This window comes from Crocuta crocuta, unplaced genomic scaffold, assembly GCF_008692635.1.
Source record: "Crocuta crocuta isolate KB4526 unplaced genomic scaffold, BGI_CrCroc_1.0 scaffold102, whole genome shotgun sequence".
Classification (NCBI taxonomy): Eukaryota; Metazoa; Chordata; class Mammalia; order Carnivora; family Hyaenidae; genus Crocuta; species Crocuta crocuta.
Window position 1 is genome coordinate 12,507,153 of NW_027530019.1, and position 26,878 is coordinate 12,534,030.

A 26,878-nucleotide genomic window follows, 5' to 3' on the forward strand; every position below is an offset into this window, starting at 1 on the left:
ATCCTTTGGGAGTAAGGCCGGAAGCAGGGCATGCATCCACTGTTTGTGCAAGCAAGCACTGTCTGAGAGCTGGGGAGGCTGAGGAATCTAAGATGGTGGGGCCTGGGGGGTGACACTGAGCTGCCCAGAACAGGACACATAGTTCAGATCAGTTGAATGAATATCCAAGCCTACTGCGAATGAGGCTTCCAGGGTGGATGGGACTGTCCCTCCCTGGAGAAGCCTGCAGGATGGCCCAACCTTTTTCCTCACTCCACAGGACTGGACTTCTAGTGGAAGACCTGCTCTTGCCACCTCTCTAGGGGCCCAGGCTCAGAGCCCAGAGGTATCTAGAGATAAGACATGCTGGACTCAAGGAATCAGCATTCTTTATTAGATCCATTAAGTGCAGGGGAGGGCCCTGGGCCCTTGAGCAAGTTCCAAGGCTCATCACCCTTAGTTCAGTCTCATCTTTTCTTCACCATGCCTCACTCCCAGTCGAGGCTTGGCTGTTGGAGGGCTTCTGACTTCTGTCTTCCCTCTAGCTCCCCCAGGGCATCCTGAATGGAGAATCTTTTCCTCCTTCCAGGGACAGTGAGGCTCAGCAGAGGGCATGTCCATGAGCAGCCTAGCCTGACTTGTGCACCAAGCTGTATGACTGCCCATGGAATTGCCTCCCTGGTCTCCTCAGTGTTCTCGGCCTATGTGCCGGGGGCAGTAGGCAGATGTCTGGTGCTCTTTAAGTTCAAAGGCATCATGGCCTTCCCTGTGGAGCAAAGAGAGACCGGTCAGGGATCAGAGAGGGCCCGTGATTTCTCCCAGCCACACAGAACATCCCACCCACGCTCACCGGAAGCAGCGGGCGCAGTAGAGGTCTCCATCGCAGCCGGCGCAGCGCAGGGTGGCGTCCTCATTGCAGATGCAGCACCAGGGGAGCTCCTCTTCCTCAGCCTCGTGCCTGGGGGCCTTGACCTGGGCCTTCCAGGAGCAGAGAGGAATAGGGGAAGGGAGGTGTGTGGGAACACTGCCGTAGGAGAGTCGGCCAGGCAGGGGGAGAGGCCTTGGTAGCGGCCTGGGGCTTTTCTCACCTTGGACTCTGCCCTGCAGGCCTGGGCCCCGGCTCTGAGAGCTGGCTCCACGGGGATGTTAAAGCCACTTGCCTCATCCAGGGCAGCTTCTTCAGTGAGCTGTGGACAGGGTGAAGAGGTGCAGCTTCCTGTTCTAGGCCTGGACCCTGACCCCCTGCCCCATGAGTATTTCTGTGCTCTGTGGCCTTAGCTTTTCAACCCATCTCCCTTGATCTATTGCCTGTGGCCGCTGATACCCCATCTCAAGGGGCTAGTAGGGACAGTGGGTCATAGGGACAGTGGGGCGCCAGGTAAAACAGGAGCTGCAGAGTGGCCATTCAATGAGAGAGTAGAGGCAGGGTGAACAGGGCCAAGTGGGTGGTGGGGCAGTGAGGCAGGATGGGACGGGGGGCGGTGGTCAGCTGGGTAAGGCAGGGCCCACCTGCTGCAGGACTCTCTGGATGGCTGTCTCCTCATCCTCATCATCATCACTGTCTGGGAGGCGATAGTCCTGGAGGGTCACTTGAGAGGGAATGACAGGAGCAGGAGAGGAGGAGTGAGGTTGAAAGAGTTTGCTTGAGTGGCTGTAGTTTTGCCTGCAAGAGCTGGATTGCCTTCCAGGGGCACATCTTCCAGAGCTGGGCAGGCTCTGTCATCTACGATCACATCAGATCCTGTCCCACCCTGCCCCACCCTGCAGGACTGGGGAACAGCAACAGAAGGATTTGTACCTGAAGGGACTGAGGGTCCCTGGGTCCCTGATGGCTGCTACTTATTCCCTATCTATTCCTTTGCCCCAGCACCTTCCTCATGGCTCTGGGTAGAGCTCAGTAGACCTCTGGACATAGCAATCCTGGCACCTGATTCAGTGTGGCAGGGAATACAGCCATTTTGTAGAGCTTGGCCTGGGGGTGGGAGTGGGGGGCCTGCCCAATGCACATAAGTGAGTTGCTCCTTCCCAGCCTCTACCTTTATCAGGGTCCTGTCCCCGCAGCACGGCCAGGCGCTTGGCGAGGGCCAGGATCCTCTCCTGCCTCGTGTTCTCCTCCCGCAGCTCGACCGCTGCCTCAGCCAGCAGCCTGCTCTTCTCCTCTTCCAGGGACCAGGTGGCCTGTCCCTTGGAATTAGTGCTCTGGCCCCCTGGGCCACCTTGGTTGAGGTCATTCTGGATAGGGGCAGCTGGAAGGAGGGATATAGTCAAGGAGGCAGAGACTTTCCAATATCTGTGTTCCCATTTCCCAACTTTCTTTAAAAACCATAAAACCATATATTATCAGCTTTTTGTTCAGCATTAGCTCCTGTGGTTTATATTACAAATAAAATGAGTCTGTCCTCCATTTTTCCAAATGTAAAATACTAGTAATCTTAGACATGTTTTTTTCAACTACCTCTCTTCTCACTCCTGATGTTTATACATGCTGCGCTTAGAGTAGGTGTCCCATGGTATGAGCATCACTGCCCCAAAAGATGAGGGAACAGGGCAGCTAAGCCTCAGCCAGTCTCTCTGCTTTACAGGCTGGAATCAGCACTTCCAGGGAGCAGCACAGAGAGGACACGAGAGAAGCTGGGACCTTGTAAGGGACTCCGCAAGGGGAATTCTACCAGGGTGGGTGTGGCTCTGACATGGTTCCCATTAGATCAGCATTTCAGACCAAGAGGTTCAAAATCAGACAGCTTTGGTTTCAAGTCCCAGCTCTGCCACTTAATACGTGTGACAGACTTGTGGTCAGTTTCCTTAAGCTCACCAGGCCTCAGTCTCCTCATTTTATAAAACATGGATAATAATAGTATATATAGGATTATGGAGAGTATTCAGTGAGATTATGTCTCCAAAGCAGGGCTTCTCAGTCTTGGTTCTTTTGATATTTTGGACAGGATAATTCTTTGTTGTGAAGGCTGTCCTGTGCATTGTATCATGTTTAGCAGCATCCCTAGCCTCTGCTCACTAGATGCCAGTGGTACCTTCTAAGTTGTGACAACCTGAGAGTCTCCAGACATTGCTATATGGGCCCCGGACGGAATATCATCCCTAATTGAGAACCACTGCTCTGAAGCATTTGAACAGCACTGTCCAATAGAAGTCTTTATGACAATGGAAGCATTCCATATCACAATCTGTATTTGTGCTAAGATTGTAGTTCAGTAGCACTTGAAAGGTGGCTGGTACCACTGAGGAACTGAATTTTAAATTTCATTTCATTTTCATTAATTCTAAATAGCCACTTTCTCATCCTTATCCTCATCATCATTGCAAAGTACATTTGCTGAACACTTACTATGAACCCGGCAAGGTCTTAAGTGCTTACTAATCTCATTTACTTCTCGTGACTTCCCTGTGATGTGGGTTTTATCATACCTCCATTTTACAGATGAATAAAGTGAGATTTAGGTCAAGTAAATTTTCCAGGGTCACAGAGCTAGTTTAAGTGGTAGAATAAGAAATTGCTGTCTGGGAGCGCCTGGGTGGCTCAACCCATTGAACATCCAACTCTTGATTTTTATTCAGGTCATAATCCCAGGGTTGTGGGACTGAGTCCTGTGTTGGGCTCCAGGCTGAGCATAGAGCCTGCTTAAGATTCTCTCTCCCTCTTTCTTTCTCCCTCAGCTCCTCTCCCCCATCCATTACCCTCTCTCTCTCTCTCAAATTAAAAAAAAAAAAAATTAGAAATCGCTGTTGGATTCTAAAGCCCACACACTTATCCACCAGTAATACTGGCTCCTATTGGGGTAAACTATAGCTTATAATGTTGATTGTTCTCTGATTCATATTTGCATCCCAGAGGGTGAGCAGCAGAGCCCTTCCTACTTGGGGAAAGAGTTGGGGGGCTGGTCCCTGGGGGATCCAGGTGGAGAAGTTACCTGGGCTTCCTTGTTCCCAGCTGTCATCAATAGCCACCTCTGCTGCCAGCTGTGTCAGCAGATCCTGCGCCTGCTGGGCTTGGGTCCTTGTATCTGGTGGCTGATGTACCTGCTCAGAGGAGGGAACTTCAGTGAGGAGCAGGGTAGAGGGGAAGCAACATTGTAAGGTTCAGAGCAGTCTAGGTGATGGGTGGATGCTGAAGAGTTTCCAAAGCTCAGGGAAAGGGGACTGACTAATCCAGGACTCCCATTATCGAGTAGATCTGGCCACTCTTTCCTGCCCCACCCCATCCTGCTGCTTGTCCCTGGATCCTTGGCCGGGGAGCAGGCCTGAGAATCGAGAGGGTGGGAGGTTTTGCCAGCTCCCACAAAGTACATAGGCATACATGTATCTGGACTTCTGCTGGGTCCTTGTCCTAGGACCCCTGATCCCCCGAGCACTCACCACCTGGGAGGTCTGAGAAGGCGGAACTCTGCCCTGCAGTGCAGCAAGTCGTGCCTCCATCTCTTCAGTGGAAGGGATGGAACCCTGGGTTTCATTTCTCAGTGCAGCTAGCCTGGCTTCTATCTCTGCCTGTGAGGCCACTGACTCTGAAATTGGCATGGGGAAGCCTTGTAAGAGCCAGAGGAATCCCAGTCCCAGGAAGCCTGGACGGTATGTTTTAGGTCACCCTGGCTGCCCCCACTCACTGGGCTTGTTCTGCTGGCGGAGCCGTGCTAGGCGCTCAGCGATGACTTGGTCTTGTTGGGTCAGGCCGCGGCTCTGGGGAATGCTAGGCTTCTGCTTGGCTTCCAAGGCTGCCACACGCCTGGCAGGGTATGAGATAAGGTTCTTAAAGAATGCAGAAGGGAGGGGTGAAGGCACCCACTTACCATTTCCCATTCAAATCATTTCTAGGTATCCAGGGAGGCCTCCAGTGGACAATAGTCTGTGGTCCTCATTCATATCCCCCTGCAGCCTAATTCAGCTGACCAAACAGAGGGTCTGGCTTAAAGGCCAAGATCTCCCCAGAACAGTTTCTGGGGAGAGGGATGATGAGCTGCTTTCTGAGCCCAAGAGGGCAGTCAGGAAGCTGAGAGATGCTTTTCTCCTGACTCTGTGCTCGTCTGATCTAGAGGCTGGGAAGAGAGTCCTATTGGATGGCTCCTTTGTCTTTTCCCCACCCCTATTTGTCTCTGTCCCTTCAGCACTTACTTCTTATAGTTCTGAGGCGGTGACCACTTGGAGGCATTGGCAGGAGAAGATCCTCTATAGACAAGAAACCCGATATGAGAAGTCTCTTTATCTGCCAGTCAGTACCTCTTACCCCAAACACTTCCTGAGCTGACCTCTAGCCACAGAGCACAAAGTTGTGTGGGCTGGCCAGCTGCCTGGTACCAAGCTTGGCTAAACCCTCACCCATGTCAGCTTCTCACCTGGTCAGGACTTCGTGGCACTGCTTGCAGACCTTCTGTTGGGTATTCCCAGTCCGGGGCACCACTGCACTGAAGCTGAGGCAGCCAGAACAGAAGGCCCGGCCACAATTCTTACAGCCGTACTACAAGAAACATGAAGTAGGGAGATCCATCTCTCACCCGCCCCTGCAGTCTCCTCCCTGGGACTCTCCAAGCACACACACAGAGAAGACACTGAAGTTTTGACCAGCTGCTGGGAGGAGGATGAGGAGTGGGGCCCCAAAGGCCTGGGGAGAGACAGGGGTGGAGGGTAAAGCGATTCCTCAGTCTTTTATTTAAATCAAGTAAAGCTTTATGCAAAATTCCCATGCTTTCTATCCTGTCTTCAATTCCCTGACACTGGGGTGTGGAAAACAAATAGGCAAAACTTCATGCAGCAGGTCATGGGCTCTTTAACAAAGGAGAACCAGAGAGAGTGCAGGGCCCCTGTCTTCTGTGCTCTAGCCGAGATGGAGTGTGGCTCGGCTTCAGGATGGGATAACAATAGCCTCCATTTATTAAGCACTTGCTGTGTGCCAGGCACTAAGCTCAGTACTTAACATTCATCATCTTATTTAATCCTCCCAATTTATACACACTGCTTTACTCAATCCTGATGACCACCATTATTATTCCTATCTTAGATGGGGTCAGAGAGGTTACATGACTTGCCCAAACCAAGGTCATTCCATGAAGAAGACTGCAGAGCTCAAATATCTACCCTGACCACCCTGATTCCAAAACCCAGGTTTCTAAGTGCTACACGGATCTGCCTCCCTACCTGCCAGTCTGGTCATTCCTATCTCCTGCTCACAACTGACCAGAGGAAGCCAGGAGAACTTGGGGACTTGTGCAGAAGACAAAAGAGACTTTGCCATGGTGCCTTGGGAGCAGAAGGAAGGGCGGTAATGTAACTCAAGAAACCTGGGAAGGGCAGGCTGCACGGTGGTGAAGGTTTCAGAGCAAAGGGCATGGTGCGATGGAGAGTGGTCACAGGGTATTAACCAAGACTGGACTGCGGAGGAGCAAAGTGGAGGGAAGGAACCGGCTGTATCCTTCACTTAGTGGACAGAAAAGCCTACCTTTCTAGAAGAGACAGGAGCGTGCTCTACAATGATAGGGCACTTTCACCTCCAGCACCTCTCTGGACCCTCATGCTAACCCCGAAAGCGAGGGAGAGTTAGCCCCATTTTATAGAAATGGAAACTGAGGTTCAGTGACTTCAACAAAACCGACAGAGCTGGAAAGGGGCCGCAAAACCAAGTCTACAGACTTCAAGTCCAGTGCTTTCCCTCCACTCCGCGTCCTCCCTGACCCTCTAGCCCGCGGGGAGAAGACTCGCCTCCTTCTTGAAGAGGTTAAACTTGACAGCGCATCCGTAGCACCTACTCTCCATTCTAGTGGCCGGTGCAGTGCCGCAAGGTCCACAGAGCTGAGATGACGCTCGCCAGGTCCCGGGCCCCTTGGACCTTCACTAAGCCTCGGCCCCGCCCCCGCCCCCACACCCTCTCGCGCCGGCTAGCTGCGGCCTCCGGCGGGAGAATCTCGATCGTTCACACCAACCGGGGAGCGGTAGCGGCGGGCGCGGGGGCTGCTGGGAGGCGTAGTTCATTCACTGGCCGCTTCCCTCATAGGCAGTCAAGCCCAATCCAGAACACGACATTTCCCAGGGGGCTAAGCGCCATTCAGCCCGCTGGTGATGACAGTCCTCGGGAAGCCCTACGCACGCTTAGACTCTTGGGAGTTGTAGTACGGATCCAGTCAGGATTGGAACCATGGCGGTGACCAAGGAGCTCTTACAGATGGACCTGTACGCCCTGCTAGGTATTGAGGAGAAAGCAGCGGACAAAGAGGTGAGAACCGTGGTGAGAAGGGCCGAATCCGACCGGGCTGGCGGCCCTTCCTGTCTTGGCGCCTCGCCAGCAGCTGGCACCGCTTTCCAGGTTCGGCCGGGCCCTGGGCGCGGAGTGAGGGGCGGCCCGACGGCCTCAGAAGGTGGCTTCCCAGACGTTCGTTTCCTGGCCGGTGTGAGGGCCTCACGAGGAATTGAGGTGCACAGGAGGAAGGCTCCTTACGCAGGGTACTGTGCTCTTCCCATGGCCCTTGTGTAGAAGAGAGGAAACTGAGTGAACTGAGAGGAAACTCTAGTCCCCTCCCTGCGCCTGCGCAGTATCAGGCCCTGGGTCCGCTTCTGCGGTCACCTCTGAGGGCTAATTTAACTCTGCTTAGAGCCTAGGGCGGGAAAAAAAGACCGAATCTCAAGGTTCCTCCATCCTCTTTTCATCTCTTTCTTGGCAGTGCGACCTATGACTCTGTCATCTCTGTTTTCCACCCCAGCCCATTGTTGCCCTCTGAAAACGTGCTAATGGGCTCAGAGCCGGAGGATCAGAAGACTAAAGGCAGATGGCCTTAAGTTCCACGGGAAAGTGTTGATAAAGGTGCCAGGGAGTGGGATACTAACGGATCATGCTGTAATTTGGATTTTTGTTATCTTCCCCTGGATAATGGTAGATAGAGGTTGTAGCAATGTAGGAAGGGGAAGCAGATAATTCATCAGATGAAAGTTAATGCCTGCGAATGTACCTGAACTTCCTGGCTGTATTACTCATGGGCTTGTGAGAAGAGGAGGCTCTGGGGCAGAAAAGCAAGGAGACCTACGGGGTTCTGGAGGAGAGATGCTCTCAGCCTGCACATCACTGTCCCCTACAGCTGCCGCTGAATCAGAAGTGGGGCTGTGGGTGTGTACACAGCACCAAAAGCATCTGCTACACCCATCTCATAAGTTCTAAAATTTCAGTATTAATAATGCCCGACACCTATATAGTGCTTATTATGTGCTGGACCCTATTCTGAGTGTTCTACATTTGTAAATAATTTGTACTTCATTAATAGTGAGAAATTACTTGGGACATTTTGCACCAAATCCAGCCAGTAAGTTGGAACACCGAAGTTGAGAACTTCTGAGGAAGGCATTTGGGTAGCCACTGGTGTGTATATTGCTCAGAGATGGAGGTGGATAGATGAGCTGCCTCTAAGGGGGTTAGGCGAGGCTGTTGTCTAGACAAGAGGCCAACGTTTGAGCAGGCCAGTATGGTTGGGATCCATTTTTCACTCAGATGTGATAAGGTATATTGTGAGGCTCTTTATATAGGGTAAAAGGTGCTGTTCCTATCTTTTAGTAGGGGAGGCATAACTATAATATAAGGAAGAACATGGTAAATTCCTTTTAAAAAATTTATTTTAATGTTTATTTACTTTTGAGAGAGAGAGACAGAGAGTGAGTGGGGAAGGGGCAGAGGGAGACAGAGACACAGAAACTGAAGCAGGCTCCAAGCTCTGAGCTGTCAGCACACAGCCCGACACAGGCTCGAACTCACAGACCGAGAGATCATGACCTGAGCTGAAGTCAGATGCTTAACCAACTGTGCCACCCAGGTACCCCAAGGACGTGGTAAATTCCTTAAGAGGGATACAGACAAAGCACTGTGGATTTTAGTAGTAGGCTGAGGTGGCTTCTAGTTTCGGAGACGGGGTGGGGAAAATAGAGAAGGCATTTGAAGCCTTGAAGAACTGGCGGAGTTTGGATGTGTGGAGATGAAGGAAGGATATTCCAAGAAAAGGGGAGGACTCCAAGAAAGGGGAGTCTGCTTTGTCTGGGGCATAGGCCAAGAAGAAACGGTAAAAGTAGATAAACTTCGAAAAGTAGGTTTGAAACTTTGGGTACACTGGCTAGGTTCACGGTGATGGATACTTTTTGGTAGAAGAACCAGGGAGACCTAGGTCCTGATGTTCCCTCTCTTTCCTTGGTTCAGTGCCTGTCATAGTTTCTAATAGTGCCTTTATATTTTATACATATATAAAGCACGTAGAAAAAGGCCTTCCAAACTTTAGTTGTCTGGCCATATAGTCTAGGAGTTGTTACTTTGGTGTCCATAGAAAGGTGACATGAATGGGGTAAACCCTGAAATCATGTATAATATTGTGCATTATTTTTGAGGAAAGGAGTTAATTCTTACTCCCAAAAGACTAAAGAAGCCATGATCTAGGCCAATCTTGTATTATTGATGGTGAAACTGAAGCTCAGAGGGGGTGGTTACTGACAGAATTGGAACCGGAACCCAGATTCCCTGACCCCCGCACCAGGTCAGTGCTCCTTCCGCTGCATCACTTTCGCCCTGGTCCAGCACCATTGAGCTCAGCTCATACCAAGACCAATTTTAACTTTCCTTCAGACCACTTCTCTGTGTATATCTGTATATCCATCTGCCAGTTTGGACTCTCCATTTGGATGTTTCACAGGGGTCTAAATCTTACTACATCCAAAATTGAATTCTGGAACTTCTGTCTCCATACCTTCTCCTTCCTTGAACTTCTCTGTCCCAGTAAATGGCACTGCCATCCATCCACTTGAACTAGGAACCTGGAGTCATTCTTTTTTTAAAATTTAAGTAAGCTCTATGCCTAATGTGGGGCTCAAACTCATGACCCTGAGGTCAAGAGTCGCGTTCTCCACTAACTGAGCCAGTCAGGCTCCCCTGGAGTCATTGTTGATACCTCATCTTCTCACTCCTGCCATCTAGTCCATCACCTGGTCCTAATGAGTTAACTTCCAAATAATTCTCCAAACTGTTCATTTAATCTTTGTTTCCACTACTGTCAGTCCAGCCCAAGCCCTATCAACTTCCATCTGAACAATTTTAGTAGTCTGCCAACTTGTCTTTTTACTTTCAGTCTATTCCATTTTGACCTGTTATACGCTGCCATTCTATTCTTTTCACAGAAAATGGAATGATCTTGATAAGAGCCCTGTTGTACTTTTAATAATATACTCAATATAATTTCTTAACCCTTCATGCATGTATTTCCTTCTGTCAGGAATACTCCTCTGCCACTTCTGTTAACCTGGGTTACTTAAAAAAACATTTTTTTGGGGCGGTGCCTTGGTGGCTCAGTCGGTTAAATGTCTGACTTTGGTGGCTCAGGTCATGATCTCACAGTTTGTGGGTTCGAGCCCCACATTGGTCCCTGTGCTGACAGCTGAGAGCCTGGAGCCTGCTTCAAATTCTGTGTCTCCCTCTCTCTCTTCCCCTCCCCTGCTCGATATTAGAAAAAATCTTTTTTAATTTTTTAATGTTTGTTTGTTTGTTTTTGAGAGAGAGAGACAGAGTGTGAACCAAGGAAGGGCAGAGAGAGGGGGAGAGAGAGAGAGAGAGAGAGAATCCCAAGCAGTCTCCACGTGTCAGTGCAGAGCCCCATGCAGGGCCTGAACCCACGAAACACGAGTCCGTGACCTGAGTCTAAATCAGGAGTTGGATGCTTAACCAACTGAGCCATCCAGGTGCCCCTAACCTAGGTTACTTTTATTTATCCTTCAGAACTCAACTTAAGTGGCATATCCTTAGAGAGGCCTTTTCTATTATTCTCTTTCAGAGCAACTGGCTTTCCTCCTTTTTAGCACTTATTTCAGTTTGTAATTACACATTTGTATGTGTGATTGTTTGTTTGGTGCCTTAATCCCCTCTGTACTCAAAGCTCTGGGGAGTGGATCTGATCCATTCACTTCTGTAGCAGCCTCTTCTGTGACTGGCACAGAAGAGGCTCTCTCAATAAATATATGTTGAATGAATGAAGTAGTGGCTACAAAGACGACTACAATTTGACTTGAGAATCAGGAGACTTGAGACAGTTGCTACCTTTCTGAAGGGCTGACTCTCCTCAAATTTCAAATGAGGGAGTTGGGCAAACTCTGGCCTCAGGGGTCAAATGGCCCATGACATATTTTTGTAATAGGCCATGAGCTAAGAACGGTTTTTACATGTTTAAAGGATTGTAAAAAACCAAACAACTCAACAGCAAAAAAGCAAAAAATCAAACATGATTTAAAAATGGGCAAAGGACCTGAATAGACATTTCTCCAAAGAAGATACATAAATGGCCAATAAGTACAAGAAAAGATGTCCAATAACACTAATCATTAGGTAAATACAAATCAAAAACACAATGAGATATCACTTTATACCATTATGATGGCTATAGTTATTTTTTTAATTAAAAAAAATTTTAATCTTTATTTTTGAGAGAGAAAGACAGAGTATGAGTGGAGGAAGAACAGAGCGGGGGCAGGAGGGAGAGACAGAATACAAAGCAGGCTCCAGGTTCCCATCTGTCAGCACAAAGCCCAGTGGGGGGCTCGAACCCAGGAACTGAGAGATCATGACCTGAGCTGAAGTCAGATGCTTAGCCAACAGAACCACCCAGGCGCCCCTGGATATAATTATTATTACTTTAAGTTTATTTATTTTTATTTTGAGAGAGAGAAAGAAAACAAGCAGGATAGAGGGGCAGGGAGAGAGAGAATCCCAAGCCGGCTCCACACTGTCAGTGCAGAGCCTGATGTGGGGCTAAATCTCATGAACTGTGAAATCATGATTTTAGCTGAAATCGAGAGAGTTGGATGCTCAGCTTACTGAGCCATCCAAGCATCCCAAAGAGAGAGAGCATGGAACGTGGAGCCTGACTTGGGGCTCAATCCCACGACCCTGGGATCATGACCTGAGCCAAAATCAGGAGTTGGTCACTCAACCAACTGAACCGCCCACACGCCCTGTAAGTTATATATATTTTATAATGACAACAACCAACTAACCAAACCAAACCAAAACCAGAACAAAAAAGAATGTTTTACAAAGACTGTATGTGGCCTCCTAAAATCTTTGACCTTCTACAAAAAAAGTTTGCCTATCCATACTAGAATTAGGTGCAAGTTCAGCTCTACCTTTCTATACATGGAACTTAGCCCTTCTGCTATCTTCCCAGTGCAGCAAACCTTGCAGATTCAGAAATGGGCTAAACACTGCTTTTGGTGGAAATTTAGAGACTCGGCAATTCCCAGGCAGACATTTTTATTCCCATTCCAGCCTCAGAAAAGATAGGCTAGGCACGATATTATCTTCTTGTGGAAAAGCCTTGAGTCAAGGACCTGAATTTGGTGTGGAAATGCTCCTGGGAAGAGGATCATGCCCTGGGAATTCAGTCCCCTGCTAGGACCCAAAGCGTGAGCCCCTGATTCTTACATGCTCTTGTGCACATGCCTATGTGTGCACATGCGCAGTCCCCCCACCTCCCAGTCACTCTCACTCTGCTGGAGCAGGGCCCAAGGCCAGCCAAAATGAAGAGAAGGTCATGAATTCATGCCATTTGCAAACCCTCAAGAGATTCTGAAGTAACCTTAGGAATTACCTGGGCGACTACAGGGGCCTTATAGCTCTTTTCCTAGTTCTGCTCTTGCCCCCTTGAGCCTCCTCACACGGCAACCCGAGTGAGCCTTTAGAATATAAATCCAATTGTGTCACTCCTGCCCCAACTCCCCAGGGGCTTCTCATCATTCTTAGAATGATACCTGAAGGCCTTTCCTGGCCCTGGGGGCTCTTGTTGCCTTTCCTTCATGTTCTCTGCCATTCTCCTCTTTGCTCACTAAGCTCCTGCGTCTCAATCCTCCTGTACTTTTTAAAAAATATGCATAACATAAAATTTAACTCTTTTTTAAACTGTTTGTTTATTTTTGAGAGAGAGAGAGCACAAGCCAGGGAGGGGCAGAGAGACAGAGGGAGATACAGAATCCGAAGCAGGCTCCAAGCTCTGAGCTGACAACAGAGAGACCGATGTAGGGCTCGAACCCACAAACTGCAAGATCATGACCTGAGCCAAAGTTGGGCACTTAACTGACTGAGCCATTGAGGCACCTCCCATCTTAACCCTTTTTGAGTGCCCGATTCAGTGACATTAAGTACATACCCATTGGCGTGCAGCTATCACCACCGTCCATCTCCAGAACTTTTCCATCATCCCACACTGAAATTCCATAACATTAAATCCCCCTTCCCTTCTCTACTCTTCTACTTTTTTTTTCTCTGTAAACTTGACAATTCTACGTATGGCATGTAAGTGAACATAGAAATATCATATATTTGTCTTTTTGTGTCTGGCTTATTTCACTTAATCTTCTCAAGCTTCACCCATGTTGTTGTATATATCAGTATTTCCTTCTTTTTTGGGTTTTTTTTAAAAGATTTTATTTATATATCTTTTTGTTTATTTAATTACTTTGAGAAAGAAAGAGCACATGTACACATGGAAGAGGGGCAAAGAGAGAGAGAAGTAAAGAGAATCCCAAGAAGGCTTCATGCTATCAGCACAGAGCCTGACGTGAGGCTCCATCTTACAAATTGTGAGATCATGACCTGAGCTGAAACCAATGGTTGGACACTTAATGGACTGAGCTACCCAGGTGCCCTAAGACTTTTTTAAATTTTTATTTATTTATTTATTTTTTTAGGATCTAACTTCAGTTTTACCTTTATTCTTTTTTTTTTTTTTTTTACAAATAGTTTATTGTCAAGTTGGTTTCCATATAACACCCAGTGCTCATCCCCACAAGTGCCCTCCTCCATGCCCATCTCTCCCCTCTCCCCCAAGACTTTTTAAAAAAATTTTTTTTAACATTTTTTATTTATTTTTGAGAGAGAGAGACAGAGCCATTGTGAGTAGGGGAGGGTCAGAGAGAGAGGGAGACACAGAATTCGAAGCAGGCTCCAGGGTCTGAGCTGTCAGCACAGAGCCCGATGCAGGAATCGAACCCACAAACTGCGAGATCATGACCTGAGCCGAAGTAGGACGCCCAACTGACTGAGCCACCCAGACTTTATTTTTTAAAGTAATCTCTGTATCCAGCATGGGATATAGAGATCACTTTACAACCCTAAGGTCAAGAGTTGCATGCTCTACAAAGTGAGCCAGCCAGGTACCCCCCTTTTTAAGTTTGAATAATATTTCATTGACTGTATATGCCTCATTACCATATTTTGTTTATCCATTTATCTGTTGACAGACATTTGGATCATTTCCACCTTTTGATTATTGTGAATAATGCTACTATAAACACAAGTGTATACATATCTGTTAAAGTCCTGCTTTCAGTTCTTTTGAGTACGCCCAGAAATGGAATTGGTTTACCATATGATAACTCTATGTTTAATGTTTTGGGCATACTGCCTTCCACAGCAGCTACACCATTGTACATTCCCACCAGCAGGGTACAAGGGTTCTAGTTTCTCCACATCCTCTGCAGTACTTGTTATTTTCTCTTTTTTGGATAATAACCTTCCTACTGGGTGTGAACTCACCTAACACATTCTTGCTTCAGGGCCTTTATATCTGCTAATCCTTCTGCTTAGAACATTCTTCTCTGGCAATTGTGTATTTTATATCTCACTCCCATCCCTTAATCAGATTTCTATTCACATATAACCCCCTCGGGGAGGGTTTCCGTGACCACCAATTGATATTAGTTACCTCTACACCCTTACACTGCTACATATATTTCTAAGTAGTGCTTCTCACTACTAATGCTCACTGCCGTATTATATTACATGCCCATCTGCTTACCTTTAAATGTCTCCCCCATTAGAATGTAAAAAATCCAGGAAGAAAGGGACTTCCTCTGTTTTATTGCTGTCTCTAGCACCTATTATAGTGCCTAACCCTTGATGGGTGCTCAGTAAATCCTTGTTGAGATTGGATGAATATGTGCTCTTATTTTCTTAGACAGTAATACTTTGTGACAAAGTGAAATTACTAGACCAAAAGTAAATATATGTAAAAGCTTTTTATTTTTTAAAGAATTTTTAATGTTTTTTATTTATTTCTGAGAGAGAGAGAGACAGCGTGAGCAGGGGAGGATCACAGAGAGAGGGAGATACAGAATCTGCAACAGGCTCCAGGCTCTGAGCTAGCTGTCAGCACAGAGCCCAACATGGGGCTCGAACCCACGAACCATGATATCATGACCTGAGCCGAAGTCGGACGCTTAACCGACTGAGCCACCCAGGCGCCCCAAGTAAAAGCTTTTTAAATGAAATTTTTAACGTAATCTGTACACGCAGCATTGGGCTTCAACTCACAACCCCAAGATCAAGAGTTCCATGCTCTACCAACTGAGCCAGCCAGACCCCTCTGAAAGCTTTTCCAAAGTTTTCTTTCAGGGAAGTAGTACCAACTTATACTCTCGCCAAGTAGGCAGGATTGCCCATGTCTCTGCTCACAGCCCTCACCCTGACTCTTGAAAGCAGCACACTGTGTGCCCAGTGCCCTTCCCAGTACAGGCACACACTGGACCTTTATTAAATCAAACTTTACAGTGTTCTCCCTGTTTCTTTTTGATTTCCTTTCCCATTCTCCATGTGTGTTTCAGAGGGGAGTAGAAACTCCCACAAACATTTGATTCCACACACTTTTTTTTTATGTTTATTTATTATTCTGAGAGAGAGAGAGCATGAGTGAACAGAGGAGGGGCAGAGAGAGAGGGAGACACAGAATCTGAAGAAGGCTCCAGGCTCTGAGGTGTCAGCACAGAGCCTGATGCGGGGCTCAAACCCACAAACTTTGAGAGCATGACCTGAGCCGAAGTCAGACGCTCAGCCGACTGAGCTACCCAGGCACCCCACAATTTTTTTTTAATTGAGAGAGAGAGGGCACAAGTGAACGAGAGCAGAGAGAGAGGGAGAGAGAACCCCATGAGGGGGAAACAGAGAGAGAAAGAGAAACGGGGCTCGCCAGAAGCAGGGCTTGGGCTCACCCAACCTGGGACTTGAATTCAAGAATCATGAGATCATGACCTGAGCAGAAGTCAGATGCTTAACCAATGGAGTCACCCAGGCACCCCTGGTTCCACAGACTTTTATTAAGTGTCTAGCACGTGTCAATTTCAGAGTTGGTGCGAGGGAAACAAATGTGAAAAGAGTGGTCCCTGTAGAGTTGCCCCATCTTGTCTGTTTCCTTTTGCACCTTTTCCATCTCTTACTCCAGTGACCTAGCTGTGTGTGTGTGTGTGTGTGTGTGTCCCATCATTATGGAATGCAGAGGTTAAAGTTGATAATCCTAGAAGTTGATGCTTTTTTTTTTTAATGTTTATTTATTTATTGAGAGAGAGAGAGAGAGAGACAGAGAAGGGGAAGAGCAGAGACAGAAATTCCAAACAGGCTCCACACTATCGGTTCAGAGCCTGACTGGGGACTTGAACTCATGGACTGTGAGATCATGATCTGAGCTGAAATCAAGTCAGTTGCTCAACCAACTGATCTACCCAGGCACTCCTAGAAGTTAATGCTTTTTAATCAGATCATTTCCTGGAGAGTGTAGCTTTGTATAGAAAATAACAGTTTTGGGGGCGCCAGGGTGGCTTCCTTGGTTAAGCATCTGACTCTTGATTTTGGCTCAGGTTGTGATCTCGTGGTTCATGAGTTTGAGCCGTGTGTTGGGCTCTGTACTGACAGTGTGGAGCTTGCTTGGGATTCTCTCTCTCTCCCTCTTTCTCTGCCTCTCTCCAACTCGTGTGTGAATGTGCACACTCTGTCTCTCAAAATAAATAAAACAGAAAACAGCAGTTTTTATAACTAATCTTTAACAAATAAGGCCAAGAATTGTTGCTTATTACATCTACCATATGTCAAAAGTAGATGAAAATTATAATACAGAGCATTGAGCAACATTGGGAATTGTCAGTGTACTTTTATCAATCACCTTTGACTTATTAGCAGTTTTAGTCATTGTAAGTCATGACTCCATAACTCACCTAGTTTGTGACCTTGAACAAATATTTAACTTCTATGTGCCTTGGCTTTCCCATCTGCAAAATGGGAATGATGGCAGTCCCTCCCTGCCAGCATTGTTGTAAAGCTCGATCCAGGTAAAGCATTTAGCATGGTGCCTGGTACAGAGGGAATGCACTACATGTTAGCTCTTGCTGTTAACACTGTCCTTCCACCTTCCTTACACTGTAAGCACTAATGTCAAATACACACCTCCCACAACTCACATCTAAGGTTGCCCTCTACCCCTCAGGCCTTCTCACTCGTTCTGGTCCTGACAGACCCAGCGCTAACTCAGCGATGCTCCCAGCAGTCAGGGTAGAAAGGAGATGGGGAAGTAGGTAGAGCAAAATTGAGGATCAGCAGAGTTCACTGTTCTGTTCAGATCTACAGATGAGTGGCGTATATCACCAAGGACAAGGTACCATGTGGGCATGGTGGGGTTTTAGAGCTGAATAAGACATCGGTCTGCTTTCAGCCAGCTCACACAGTGAGTGATGAATTTTGAGGTAGAATGCAAGAGGTTATGTTAAAGTACTTAAGGAAAATGCTATAGGAATAAAGAAGGCATGATTCAGGGGCACATGGGTGGCACCATCAGTTGAGTGTCCGACTTTGGCTCAGGTCATGATCTCACATTTGGTGAGTTCGAGCCCCACGTCCGTCTCAATGCTGTCAGTGCAGAGCCCACTTTAGATCCTTTGTCTCCCTCTGCTCTGCCCCTTCCCACCCCTGTCTCTCAAAACAAAACAAAACAAAACAAACAATAACAGCAACAACAACAAGGCATGATTCATAGAGTGGCAGGATCAGGGAAGACTTCTGAGGAGGTCTTCAAGCAAGACCTTGAAGGGAGAAAAGAATATATCACAGCAGGGATCTTCACGGTCATTGATTCTCTTCATTTTATAGACAGGAGGATAGAGGTCTAGAGAGCTTATGGAACTTGCTCCAGACCACCCTGAGAATGAGCGTTGGACCCAGACTGGAGCCCCAGTATAATATTCTTTCCACTCCTGTGCAATTGGCCCAGGTCTCTGTTTTTCTTGCAGCCTTAGCTTTCATCCGAAGCCTTTTACAGGGTATGTAACTCACTGTATCTTGGGAAGCATTACTTGATGAAGCTAGGTACTTGAAAATACATTTTGATTAACTCTTTTAAGACTCAGATTTTAAGTCTGTTTACCAGGAAAACTACCAAGGACACTTAATACTGACGTTTTCAGAAAGGAAGGTTGTAAGTTGTAAGAAAGCACGTAAGTTACTTTAAGGAAAAGCCTATTTTACCTATATGCTAGCTAATACCTTTATTTAAACTCCACATTTTTGGGATGCCTGGGTGGCTCAGTTGATTAAGCATCTGACTCTTGATTTCGGCTCAGGTCATGATCCCAGGGTTGTGGGATCAAGCCCCACATTGGGTTCTGCGCTGACAGTGCAGAACCTGTTTGCGATTCTCTCTCTTTCTCTCTCTCTCTCTTTCTGCCCCTCCCCTGCTCATGCTCTCTCTTTCTCTCTCTAAAAATAAATAAATAAACATTAAAAAAATAAATTCCATATTTCTGTTATACTCTGGAAGGTGATACACCAGCATTCTTCCAGAATTAAGAAGAGTAAGTCTTTGAGGACAGAGAATAGAGGCAGGCTTCAAGTAACAGCATGAATATGTAGGTATAGAAGTAAAAGTGCCTGGCCTGACAAGAAATGGGGCATTGCCTTGGGTATGTTGAGGATATGGCAGGTGATACATCTGAAAAATATGCTATCTTTGTACTTCTGGGTGCTATAGTGGTTGGACTTGATTCTATGGCTCTCTGGGAGGCATTTCTGCATCTGAGATGTGCCTGACTCAATTTACTGTCTCCAACAGGAGCCTTTCCCAAAATCTCTTGCTTCTAGACCAGGCATTCAAGACTCAAGGTTGGGCACCAAGTCTGGTTTCTCTGGACGACAGTCCTTCATTCACCCAGGGCCTGACTAGCACTGGGTGGCTCTGGGAGCCAGGCCTCAGCCCTATCTGCATCACTCTGATGGTTAACTCACTCCTGGGTTTAATTGTCTGGCTGGAGCTCTGCATTTTTGAAGTTACTTGGCTGCCTGTTAAGTCAAAAGGAATGATTCATTTGTGTTTGTAAGCCGCAACTTATTCATTAGCATTTAAGATAATACCTCACATTTATATGACACCAAAGTGCTTTCGCATAAATTATCTCATTTGATGTGATCTTCAAGACAGGCCTTTGAGATAGGCAAGGAATATTAGGTCCAATTTATAGATGAAAAGACTTAAGACTCAAGAGTTTAATTGATTTGCCCAACATAAGGTGGCTAATAAATGGCAGAGTGCTTGCCCAAACCCGAAATTTTACTTTTATTTCAGAGCTTTTTCCATGACCGACACTTCAGGAGCAATTAGGGCAACAAGAGACAGGTCTGTGGGCCCCAGAGAGCCTCATGACTCCAGCTGTGACACAGATAGAACTTTGACTCTGAGTAAAGCTGCCCGACCCGGGTGAACCCGACAGGTATTAAGCTGATCTAGACAGCTTGAGGAAGTGCATTAAAATGTGTGTTGAAACTACCACAGTGCAGTTTCCATTTCAACTAAGGCAGCATTCAAAATATTCTCCATCCAGGGGCATCTGGCTGGCTCAGTCAGAAGAGCATGTGACTCCTAATCTCAGGGTTGTAAGTTCAAGCCCCACACTGGGTGTAGAGATAACTTAAAAATAAAATCTTAAAATAACAAAAAGAGAAACAAAAACAAGTATTCTCCATCTGAATAGTTGCTTTCCCAATTTTTGCCATTCCACCGTGCTGTTATTTGGTTATTATTTTTCTTTAAATTGACTCACTTCTTTTTACTAATATAAATTTGTTTTTACAGGAAACCACTGTGTTACAGGAGAAAAAAGAAATAAGTGAGATGCAGGAAGTACCAAGGCCTAGAGAGGAAAAGGAGTTCTGCACCCTGAGAGATGGCAGAGAGGGGGCAGAGAGAATGCTTTGGGAGTGGGGATCCAAGTCTTTAGAGGCTGAGGGAGACAGCAGGCAGTGGGGAGAGTGAGGGGCAGCCAGACTCAAGATATCTGGTAGATGTGAGAGGTGGGAATCTACAACCTGAGGGAAGAAGGTGGGCAAAGATTTTGGAGTCTGAGCCTGATACAGGGATGCTTAGGGTAAGGATGGGAGGGAGGGGTGAGGCTGTAGACGGGGCTCCTTGGGTAGCTATTTTGGGAAAGTAGGCTGAGAAGAATGGCTGAGAGGGCTAAAGGAATGTGGGGGGGAGACCCAGAGGTGAAGCCTGAGGCATAGGAGGAGCTGAGGAGTGACCTCAAGGATGGTCCAAGGACCCAGATCCAAAGGATGCATAAGGGCAGCATTTGGGGAGAAGCACGTCAGGCCCAGTCCCAGCTGTTCCAGGTTGTATAGGTCTCCGAGTCTGGGCCCTGGTTAACAAGCAACCCGAGAAAGATGTTTACGTGAGTTCCCCCAGTGCCATCTCAGTACCACCAGCAGGCCCACATATGGGAGCATTGAGCTGAGGGGGCTGGTCTGGGGACTAGCTGGCACCTGCTTGTACTGAGTCTTAGGAGCAGTGTGGTTTTTGTAATGGCCAGGCATTTAGGGATTTCTCTGCAGTGCTGTTGCAATGTGGACCAGAGGCTGTCAGAAATGAAAATGACCAATATGTCAGGCAAGAGGGGCTTCTGCGTAAGTGCCCCGAACTCTGTGGTTTACTTTCTGCCTGTGACATCAGGCAGTCACATAACCTCTGGTGTTCTAGCTGGTGTGGGGATGAGGAGATGTCTGCCTCCTCCAGGCTTGGGGAGAAGTTAAATGGGTGCCTGGGCCGTGATTATGGACTGTTCCCATTCCTGGAACCAAGCCCGATAATAGTTTTCTAGCTGATTCACCAGCATGGTTTAGTGCATGTTGTCACACAGAGTGGTCTCCCTATCTGTCCTCTATCTGAGTCTGACCTATGAGTCTGGCTTTTGAGAACTGGGCTTAATTACCTGTATCACTTACTTACTTACTTGGTTCCAAGTTTTATCATAAGGGACAACAGCAGCCTTAAAAAAAAATGATCTCTTCTTTGTAGGGCACCTTTCTTTTAAGTTAATGATGGCTGTTTTATATTTATGGGACCCCTGAGCACCTTGCCTTTTTTGAGTGAGTCAGGATGCTGTTTCCCTCAAAAGGTGAAACTGGAGGCAGGTGGATTGTTAGAGGCCTCACTGCGTGCCTGGCACAAAGCCCAGTGGAGATGGTGGGAGACCCACTTCCCAACCCACTCCCCTCCTCTGGGCTCAGGTTGCTGTAAGTGGCAGAACCAGTTATGGGGCCTTCAGGAAGGGCTGGGTGGCTGCTAATTCATGATTCATTCTTCTCCTCTGTGATGTGGGCTCTGGGGGATAACATTTAGTTCCTATCATGGTTCTCCTGACAGTCTCCCCTAGTGATTTTTTCCTCTTTTTCAGACTTGGTTTCTCAAGAGATGGCATTAGCAGATAGAAGGGAAGATTGTGAAATAGTGGTGAGATCTCCTAGGGTCAGGACGGCGCTCACTTCTACTCCTCACTGGGCCTACAATTGACATAGTTAAGGCTTTCTGGTTGTGTTTTGGTTGAGAACAAATCAATGTGTGCCCTTGCATTCAATAGGTACTTATTGTGGGGGCGCCTGGGTGGCTTAGTCGGTTAAGCGTCCGACTTTCGCTTAGGTCATGATCTCGCGGTTCCTGGGTTCGAGCCCCGCGTCGGGCTCTGTGCTGACTGCCAGCTCAGAGCCTGGAACCTGTTTCAGTCTGTGTCTCCCTCTCTCTCTGACCCTCCCCTGCCTATGCTGTCTCTCTCTCTCTCTCCTATAAATAAATAAAACATTTAAAAAAAAAATAAAAAAAAAAAAGATACTTATTGTGTACCTACTAAGTGCCAGGTGCTGTTCAGAGCACTGTTCTGGGCCTCGGCATCTGCAAAACTCCCTGCCCCATAAAGCACATTCCCTTCATTTGTAAGGGGAGCCCTCCCCCATACTTTCCTATCCTGTGGGCTTTCATTTGAGGCACAATTATTATGGTTGTAAGATTTAAATTTTTTAAATTTAATTAATTCATTAAATTCAGTTTTAAATAATTAATTTTAAAAAATTGTAAAGTTATTTTAAAAGAACCGAAACAGTTTATCTTTTTCCAGAGCATTTCAGAAAAGAAACAACAGATTAGAAGCACTTCCAAGGAAGTGCTGGCATCTGGCACAGACTAGTAGAGACCGACTAGGGAAGAGACAGAAAACCTATAAAAAGATCATCGCCACGTAGGGAAGCATAGGAGAAGCCTGACTCTTCGCCTTCAGTAGTGCCTGAAGATGTTACACTCTTCAGTAGTTTCTGTTCTGGGTGAGTGTCCTGAGACATGGAAGTCAGAACGCCAGTAGTGTCCCAGGATGGAGAAGGGGAGGAGGAGGCAGCAACAAGTTAGAAAGACCACACTTGGGCAAATTGGAATTTTAAGTCCTGGTGGAGCTTCTCTTCATATGAGATCTTTGTCTTTCTGGGGCTGGCTGGACTTTGGAGACAGCATGGTCCTCTGAAAAAACATGATCAGTGCAGGGGGCATCGGGTGGAGGGCTACTCTACTGTCACCTGGCTCCTCCTCTCTGTGAAGTCTCAGGAAATGCAACTGAGTGTTTCCAAGTGCTAGGGAGACCAGGGGATTTAAGGGACACCCACAGGTAAAGAAAGCAAGCTGCAAGTGTTAAGACAATCTAGTAGCCTTTCGCAACTTCTTGAGGCAACTTCAACCCCGCCTGACTGATCTAGCACCTTCGGGCTCTGTTTCATGAAGGAGGTGCCATCCCTGGTGCCCGGGATTCGACAGTCCTTAGCTTCATCCCACACCATTACAAATAGGGTCTCTACTTCTCTCTTCTGGAAGTCCCTCTTCCTTCCCAACTTTATCATAGTTAAGGATTGTATTTTACGTCTTTTTGCCCTGAATCCAGCCTCTTGAGCTACTAATAAGGCAGGATTATTTCATAATAAACAATATTGGCACCAGAAGCTTTTTCAAAGGCCTGCTTCAGGAGAGTTGTGTTTACATGATGAGAAATTCTTTAGGCAGCAGTCACTTCAGGAGGGCTGGGCAAAGCTGGGGATCCTATTTGCAGCACAAAACACCAAACTCCAGGCCAACTGGTTCAAAGACAAAACTGGCCTTCCAGGCTAAAACCCAGGAATGGGCCCTGCCCAGGTCAGGTGTAACAGCTAAAAATAATAATAACTAGTTAATCAAGACAGACACACTTGACCAGCATTCTTAGGCCAGCTGAGTTTTGGTTCATGGCCACTCTTAGAAGATCTCAGGCTCCCTACCCTGCCCTCTACCCTTTGAATGAGAGTATTTCAGAGCCCCTGGGAACTAATTAAGGATTATATTTTAGAGCTACAGCCCCAGCAGACTTGAAATCAGCTGTCTGAATCTCTAATTGGGCTGACCTGGGCCCACTGTGAACCCATGCCCATCCCTGGAGTTGCTGTCAGGTTGGCATCATACTCAGCTGGTGTCACAGTTGATCTCCCTCCTGAAAGTGGATAGGCAAGAGGTTTGGGACTTACGGATTGCCTAGTTTTTGTCAGGGACTTCACATGGATTATTTTCTTTAATCCTCACAGCTATGCTGTGTGTAGGGGATTCTTTCCTCATGTTGTCGCTGAAGAAGCTGAGGCTGAGTGAGATTCAGTGATTTGTCCAAAGTTATGCTGGTAGGATGCAGAAGACTCAGAATTTACAAGCACATCTGTTAAGGGTGCCTGGGTGGCTTAGTCGGTTGAAAGTCCAGCTCTTGATTTCAGCTCAGGTCATTGTGGGATTGAGCCCTGCATTGGGCTCTGCCCTGAAAGCGTGGAGCCTGTTTGGGATTCTCTCTCTCCTTCCCTCCCTCCTCCCTCTCTCTCTGCACATGTGTGCACACTCTATCTCTCAAAATAAATATTAAAAATTTTTTAATTAAATAAATAAAATAAAAATACATTTGTTAGATTCCAAAACTTTTCCTCTTTCAGTGAACCATGCTGCCTTCCAGCTTAGAACAGTAGAAAGAAACTGAATATCCCTATTTTTTTTAAACACTCCTTTCTTTTTTAAGTTTATTAAGTTGAGAATTTAAATTTTTTAAAGTTTTTTTGAAAGAACAACAGAACGAGAGAGAGAGAGAGACAAAGCATGAGTTGGGGAGGTACAGAGAGAGGGAGACACAGAATCCCAAACAGGCTCCAGGCTCTGAGTTGTCAGCACAGAGCCTGATATGGAGCTTGAACCCACAGACAGTGAGATCATGACCTGAGCTGAAGTCAGGCCCTTAACCAACTGAGCCACCCAGGCGCATCTTAATTTTGAGAGAGAGTGAGTGCACATATGAGCAGGAGATGGGCAGAGAGAGGTGGAGAATGAGGATCCCAAGCAGGCTCAGCACTGCCAGCACAGACTGAGTTGGACACTTAACCGACTGAGCCATCCAGGTGCCACCATCCTATTTTTCAAGATTGAGATATAATTGACACAACATTTCAGTATTCTCATTCTCATTATTATTATTAGAGAGAATGTGAGAGGGGAGTGAGAGAGGGGGCAGGGGAGACAGAGAGAGAGAGAATGAATCCCAAGCAGGCTCCATGCTCAGTGCCAAGCCCTCTGATGTGGGACTCACTTCCACGACCCTGGAATCATGATCTATCTGAAATTGAGTTGGGGATACTCAATCAACTGAACCACTCAGAGGCTTCATAACATTCTATTATTAACATAATGACTCAATACATTGAGTACATTGTAAAATGTACCCCACAATAAGTCTAGCTAACATAAGTCTATCACCACACATAGTTATACTTTTTTTTCTTATAAGAATTTTTCAGATCTACTCTCTTAGTAACTTAGTAATATTGTATACAATACAGTATTATTAAATCTGTCAGCACACTATACATTACATTCCCAGACTTATTTTATAACTGAGAGTTTGTGCCTTTTGACCCCCTTCACCTGTTTCACCCCACCCACCCCCACACCTCTGGCAACCACCAGTCTGTTCTCTGTATCTATGAGTTAGGGTTGTTGTTTGTTTTCATTTCTTTTTTAGATTCCATATATAAATGAGATCATATGGTATTTGTCTTTCTGTCTGACTCATCTCAGCATGATGCCCTCAAGGTCTATCCATGTTTTCACAAATGGCAAACTTTCTTTTTTTATGTCTGAATAGTATTGCTGCGTGTGTGTGTGTGTGTGTGTGTGTGTACCACGTCTTTGTCCATCCATTAGGTTGCTTCCATGTCTTGGATATTGTAAATAATGTTGCAATGAGCATGGGGTGCAGATATCTTATCAAATTAGTGTTTTTGTTTCCTTTGAATAAATACTAGAAGCAGGATTGCTATATTATATGGTAGGTCTATTTTTAATTTTGTGAGGTATGTCCATACTGACTTCCATAGTAGCTGCACCAGTTTACATTCCTATCAACAGTGCATGAAGGTTCCCTTTTCTCCACTTGCCAACACTTGTTATTTCTAGTCTTTCTGAGAACAGCCATTCTAACGGGTGTGAGGTGCTATCTCACTGTGGTTTTAATTTGTATTCCCCTGATTAGTGATGTTGAGTACGTTTTCATTTACCTTTTGGCCATCTGTACGTCTTCTTTGGAAAAATGTCTCTTAAGATCCTCTGCCCATTAAAAAAAATCAGATTGGGGTTTTTTGCTAGTGAGTTGTAGGAGTTTTTTTTATATTTTGAATATTAACTCCTTATCAGATATATGATCTGATATATTTTTGCTTTTGTTGTTTTTGCTTTTGGTGTCAAATCCAAAAAGTCATGGCCAAGACTCATGTCAAGGAACTTACTGCCTATGTTTTCTTTTAGAAGTTTTATGGTTTCAATTCTTACATTTAAGTCTTTAATCTATCTTGAGTTGATTTTTGTATATGGTATAAGGTAGGAGTCCAGTTTCATTATTTTGCATGTTGCTGTCCAGTTTTTCCAACACCATTTATTGAAGAGACTGCCTTTTCCCCCTCATATAGTCTTAGCTCCTCTGTCATAAATTAACTGACCATATATACATGGGTTAATTTGTAGTATCTCTAGTCTTCCAATCCACTGATTTATGTGTTTGTTTTTATGCTAATACCATACTGTTTGATTACAATACCTTTGTAATATAGTTTGAAATCAGAAAGTGTGATGCCTCCAGCTTTGTTCTTCCTTCTCAAGATTGCTTTGGCTATTTGGGATCTTTTGTGATTCCATACAAATTTCAGGATTTTTTTTCTATTTCTGTGAAAATATTATTAGAATTTTGATAGAGATTGCACTGAATCTGTGGATTGCTTTGGGTAGTAAGGACATTTTAACAATATTAATTCTCCTAATCCATAAGCACAAAATATCTTACCATTTATTTGTGTTGTCTTCAGTTTGTTTTATCAATGTCTTACATTTAGTGTACAGGTCTTGCACCTCTTTGATTAAATTTATTCCTAGGTATTTTATTCTTTTTGATGCAATTGTAAATGGAATTGTTTTCTTAACTTCTCTTTCTGGTAGTTCATTATTAGTGTATAGAATTGCAACAAATTTTTATATAGTGATTGTGTGTCCTACAACTTTATTGAACTCATTGATTAGTTCTAGCAGTTTTTGGTGGAATTTTTAGAGTTTAGTTTTTTAAAGTAGGTGTTTGTCACTATGAGCTCCCTTCTTGGAACTGCTTTTGCTGAATCCCATTCGTTTTGGTATGTTATATTTCTACTGTCATTTATCCCAAGGTATTTGTTTTTAATTTCTCCTAGATTTCTCCTCTTACCCATTGGTTGTTCAATAGTGTGTTGTTT

The 26,878-nt window shown here is 45.9% G+C and overlaps 2 protein-coding genes across 3 annotated transcripts in view; one reads left to right on the plus strand and one right to left on the minus strand.

Annotated features, from left to right (window-relative positions):
• Positions 1 to 351: 351 nt before the first annotated feature.
• Positions 352 to 6,927, minus strand: ZFYVE19 (zinc finger FYVE-type containing 19). The gene is made up of 11 exons (XM_077764671.1): positions 6,682 to 6,927; positions 5,322 to 5,443; positions 5,101 to 5,154; positions 4,596 to 4,714; positions 4,351 to 4,496; positions 3,906 to 4,014; positions 2,016 to 2,225; positions 1,489 to 1,568; positions 1,068 to 1,166; positions 830 to 957; positions 352 to 745 (listed from the first exon to the last, which is right to left on the minus strand). The coding sequence occupies exons 1-11, from the start codon at positions 6,733 to 6,735 to the stop codon at positions 667 to 669; spliced, it is 1,200 nt and encodes a 399-aa protein (XP_077620797.1). The 5' UTR covers positions 6,736 to 6,927; the 3' UTR covers positions 352 to 666.
• Positions 6,928 to 6,985: 58 nt separating this feature from the next.
• Positions 6,986 to 26,878, plus strand: part of DNAJC17 (DnaJ heat shock protein family (Hsp40) member C17) — a 40,055-nt gene continuing 20,162 nt past the window's right edge. For both annotated transcript variants that reach the window (XM_077764672.1, XM_077764673.1), the window contains exon 1: positions 6,986 to 7,192. In XM_077764672.1, the coding sequence (XP_077620798.1) occupies positions 7,115 to 7,192 (78 nt within the window). In that variant the 5' untranslated portion in view covers positions 6,986 to 7,114. The remainder of the gene's footprint in view (positions 7,193 to 26,878) is intronic.